The sequence below is a fragment of the Vanacampus margaritifer genome, chromosome 6 (assembly GCF_051991255.1).
Source record: "Vanacampus margaritifer isolate UIUO_Vmar chromosome 6, RoL_Vmar_1.0, whole genome shotgun sequence".
NCBI classification, from domain to species: Eukaryota; Metazoa; Chordata; class Actinopteri; order Syngnathiformes; family Syngnathidae; genus Vanacampus; species Vanacampus margaritifer.
The window spans coordinates 13,202,361-13,206,549 of record NC_135437.1 but is presented as its reverse complement, the minus strand read 5'-3'; the positions used below and the strand labels follow the sequence as shown (position 1 = coordinate 13,206,549).

Below are 4,189 nucleotides of genomic sequence, written 5' to 3'. Positions count from 1 at the left end.
TCAATAAACATTGTTTTTCACTACATGGTAACCATGTGATCTGATGGTGGCTGTACTTTGTAAAGTTCACTACTGACACCTAGTGGTAGAATGCTTGAAGCCTGCTTGTTAGATGAACTTCTGCTTGCAACAACCAGAAGATGGGTTAATTTATAACTGGAAAAAATGCCAAGTACACTCTTAAGTCAAAACACCACTGTATAGTGTATAGAATATAGTTATGAGATGGCCACTTGGATCTTACCATTTAGTGTTCAAATGACAGCAAATAGAATTAATCCAAAAGGAAGAGTTGTAAAAACTCAGAAATAACTAAAGGAAAAAATATTCAAGAGCATCTTTGTTTCAATCAAGAGGTTTATTGTACAGTCGCTCACAGTGTACATACAAAGTCAAAGTGCTTTTTCTTCTTTCTTTCTTTTTTTTTTTTGCCCAGGACGCTTGTGTCTGCTATAACTAAAATACCAAAGTAGAAACGGACTGACTTGAGCGTCACTCTTCTTCATTTTTGGGCTTTTTGAGGCTGCAGGAACTCAACTTTGGCTGGTCCCTTAAAGTAAGTGAGCCTTTACCAGCAGCTATTCTTCACATTTGCACAACATTGGCAGAACAGCCTGCCAAGTGATTTTGTTAGGAGGAAAGTAGGGAACGGGTTTCAGTCCTCTATGGAGCGGATGTAACGCTCATAGGCGGCCTCGTCCATCAGAGAGTCCAGCTCGGAAGGCTTGGCAATGGTCATCTTCATTAGCCAACCTGTGTTGAACACAGCCATCAAAGTGGTTAGATCACCGGTTTGCTCGACTCTGGTTAATCATAGCCTGTCTAAAAAATCTTTTACTTCCTCGGTCATCTTGTTACCTTTAAAAATTGTGATACACCAAAAATGTTTATGCATGTTCAACCATTAAGGTGAATAAAGAAATTCGTTCACATACATTGAACCGTTTAACAATAGAAAACACTCATGGCCGCAAGTGTGGCACTTTACTAGGTACACTGCTGTTTATCATGGCACATTTGTCTAGGAAAGCCACTTCCAATTAGGGCAAATTTGGGTGAAGTCCTGATTAAGAGATGGAAAAAACATGAGCCATGGAATTCACTGGTTTGGGCCAAAACACCGGGTTTCTGCTTCAATTTTACACACGCCCCTGAGATTTTTCAATGTGTCCTGTTATGTTATGATTAACTAGCATGGCAAGCCACACCCATTTGAACGCAGAAAGTGGGTCTAGAAAGGCTGCTGATTGCTGTTTGGCCCGGCTCAAACCGAATTGTGCGATCAAATTCGAATTTGTTCATTTATTGTGACTGACGTAGTCTTCATGAGCAACGTCACTCTTTGGTGGCGGAAGTCCATTCAAAAATTGTGTGCGGGAGAGACGAGTTTGTTTCTTCAGGGTTAAGCTCAGTTTTAAATGACTGGAAAACAGTCATTAAGCCCCCAGCAACTGGCAGCACTGAAAATACATGTATCAAGATCATGGACTTGTAAATGAATGGACTAACAATGATACTCGCTGTCGCGAGAAGAGAAGCCACCGGCGGCCTTCTTACACTGCCACATTGTTTTCATGTTATTTTCTGTCTCTATGGCGAAAAAATGCCACCAATAAGACAGATAAGGGAGAAGCGCTACATGCACATTTCAATGGTAAGAATGTTGGCTTTATTTGTTTGCCAACTAGAGAGTGCCCAGATGAGCTGGTGCAATGAGTCTGGGTTCCAGGCTAATGATTAGCATATACGACCAGTTTTATATTAACTAGTAAATCGGTTGTCACTTTTTTGGGGGGCACTTTCTGACCAGGTGGCACACCTAGTTAGTTTTGGAGGAACGCTCTTCTTCTTCTTTTTTTGCTTACCATCTTTGTAGCAAGACTTGTTCACCAGGCCTGGTTTGTCAGCCAGCATCGTGTTAACCTCCACCACCTCCCCAGTCAACGGAGAGAAAAGCTCACTAGCAGCTTTGACGCTTTCCAGAGCTCCAAATTCATCTGAGACATCAGGGGGTGAACAAATCATTACATTGAGTAAAAATACATTCGGATAGATATTGGTTACCTTGTTGAGCCAGCTGCGTCCCCACCTCCGGCAGTCCACAGTAAACCACATCCCCCAGGGCCTCCTGCAAACACGATTCAGTGTTGACCCAAATTGTTGGTCATTGGTGTCGAGATTTGGATCGGTTAGCTCGTTCATTATGACGAAATGTACCTGAGCAAAATTGCTGATACCAACAGTGCCGATTCCATTGTCTTCTACCCGAATCCATTCGTGCTTGTCTGTGAATTTAAGAGCTGAAAGCCAATAAAAAATTTTTTTTATATAAATGTCATTTAAAAATACTAAACTACGCGCGCAAAAAGAGTTCGTCCGTACGTCCTTTACTTTAGCAAGTGGCTAACCAATGTATTAGCTAAAACGCAAATGACACACAAGACCTTCCCGGCCGACGAAGTAATACCTGCTGACAACCGGCTCGACGACGAAACGCTTCTTAGGAAGAATGATTTAGGACAGAACCGATGAGACGAATGCGGTGCCGAGCGTGTTAGTAAAGGCAAAAGTGGGGAAAAGTTGGAAGAAACGCAGCAGCGGAAAAGTCTACAGGCGGACATCTTTCTTCTTCGTTTGAGAAAAGTGAGGGAAGTCGGTTAATACGAGAAGGCGTTTATTAGCGCTACCTGATGGTCTGGAGTAACGCAGCACTCAGGGGAAACAAGTGAAATAGTACGACGTTTATTTTTTAATGCCTTCGTGTAAGTGTGTTTTTTTCTCCCCGAAAAAGCTATTTCGATTTTTCTTAATACATTAAATGTCTTTCATGTAACAGCGAAGGAAATAATGTTGTTAGCAAAGTCAAAATTGGCTGGTGACTTTAGAATTTCCACTAGCCATAAAATAAATAAACAATAAAAATCATTTGCTCCGCTGTTGTTTTTAACTACCTCACTCCATCTCTGAGGGTCAGATTCTGGCTGTGAAGGCAAACCATGATGTGTCAACTTCATGTTTCTGGCAAATTGTCTTCCCTTTAAACAACACTGACGCATTGCAAAAAAAAAAAAAAGAAGTTGACAATCCCCCCACCCCTTTTAAAATTAATTTAAAAATAGTTGAAACAAACAATGACGGCTCTCCGGGGGAAACCAGGATGTGCGTGGCCCTAACAAAAATGTGGGTGACGTTCTTGCTCAAAACTGTAAGCGTTAAATACCGGGAGTCATGCAGCCAATGTACATTGGCCTTGGAGTTCACCTTTAATTTCTTGGGGGTTGCTCTGGTCTCTTTAGATAACATTCAAACTATTCGTCTCTTCAATATATCATCAATTTTCCTCTTGTGGCCACGTCCAGTGAGTTTGGCTAAACGCCCGTGGATCTTAAAACATCTGAATATGTGCCACTGTTGTCACAGGAACAGCAAGCTGCTTGGAGATGGCCTTTACCTTTAACATGAATGTCCATACTTTTCTTTCTAACTTCCAGAGACAACTCCTTTCCCGTCCGTCGTCCCTGTTCAGTGTGGAACACATATCAGCAAAAAGCACCGTGACTATTTGTCACCCTCCAACTGATTGAGTTTGAAGATATCTTTGATGCCAATTAAAAGACGAACCTGAGTTTGTCAATTTTTTTCAATCTTTTTTTTGAGGTACCATCATTTTTGTCTAGGCCTGTTTCATTAGTTTTATTTTTATTTTTTTTAAATTAATGGTAAATGGACTGCTGCCATGTAAGCAGGCGCTGCCCAGTCCACTTGGGAGCAAATCAGGGTTCAGTGTCTTACGCAAAGACACTTCAACATGGTCAGCAGGGGTGAGGGTTGAACCCACAACCTCACAAATGGGAGACAACCACTCTACTACTGAGCCATGCTGCCCCTCTATTAAATAATTCAGTTGAACAAAAAGTAGAAACTGATTTTTGTTAATTTTCAATACATTTTTTACTGTTACTTTTATAAGTCTCAAGTGATTTCAGTGTTCATTGTGTTTTTCATTCCTTATTGGTAGGTGTTTATGCCAATAATATTATCCACGTGCGTATATAAATGTACACATAAATATAAAACACTGTATAAAGGTAAACAAAAAGACTGGTAAAGGTAGAAGTATTGATTCTATACCTGTACATAAGTAGAAGTAAAAATGTAAATTAAAAAGACGTGGAGTGCCGCATCACTG

The 4,189-nt window shown here is 40.8% G+C and overlaps 1 protein-coding gene across 1 annotated transcript; it reads right to left on the bottom strand.

The window, feature by feature from the left end:
• Positions 1-339: 339 nt before the first annotated feature.
• Positions 340-2,653, bottom strand: LOC144053673 (glycine cleavage system H protein, mitochondrial-like). The gene is made up of 5 exons (XM_077568369.1): positions 2,468-2,653; positions 2,218-2,300; positions 2,065-2,128; positions 1,866-1,997; positions 340-753 (listed from the first exon to the last, which is right to left on the bottom strand). Exons 1-5 carry the CDS (start codon positions 2,619-2,621, stop codon positions 656-658), a joined length of 531 nt encoding a protein of 176 aa, XP_077424495.1. The 5' UTR covers positions 2,622-2,653; the 3' UTR covers positions 340-655.
• Positions 2,654-4,189: the final 1,536 nt, after the last annotated feature.

What these genes read in the sequence shown, in the direction of transcription:
- LOC144053673 (XM_077568369.1), bottom strand. Translation starts at nt 2,621, where the DNA reads ATGTCCGCCTGTAGACTTTTCCGCTGCTGCGTTTCTTCCAACTTTTCC. An exon ending in GTCGAGCCGGTTGTCAGCAG is followed by an intron (nt 2,301 to 2,467) that starts GTATTACTTCGT and finishes ATTGGCTTTCAG; the next exon opens with CTCTTAAATTCACAGACAAG. An exon ending in GACGCAGCTGGCTCAACAAG is followed by an intron (nt 1,998 to 2,064) that starts GTAACCAATATC and finishes CTGATGTCTCAG; the next exon opens with ATGAATTTGGAGCTCTGGAA.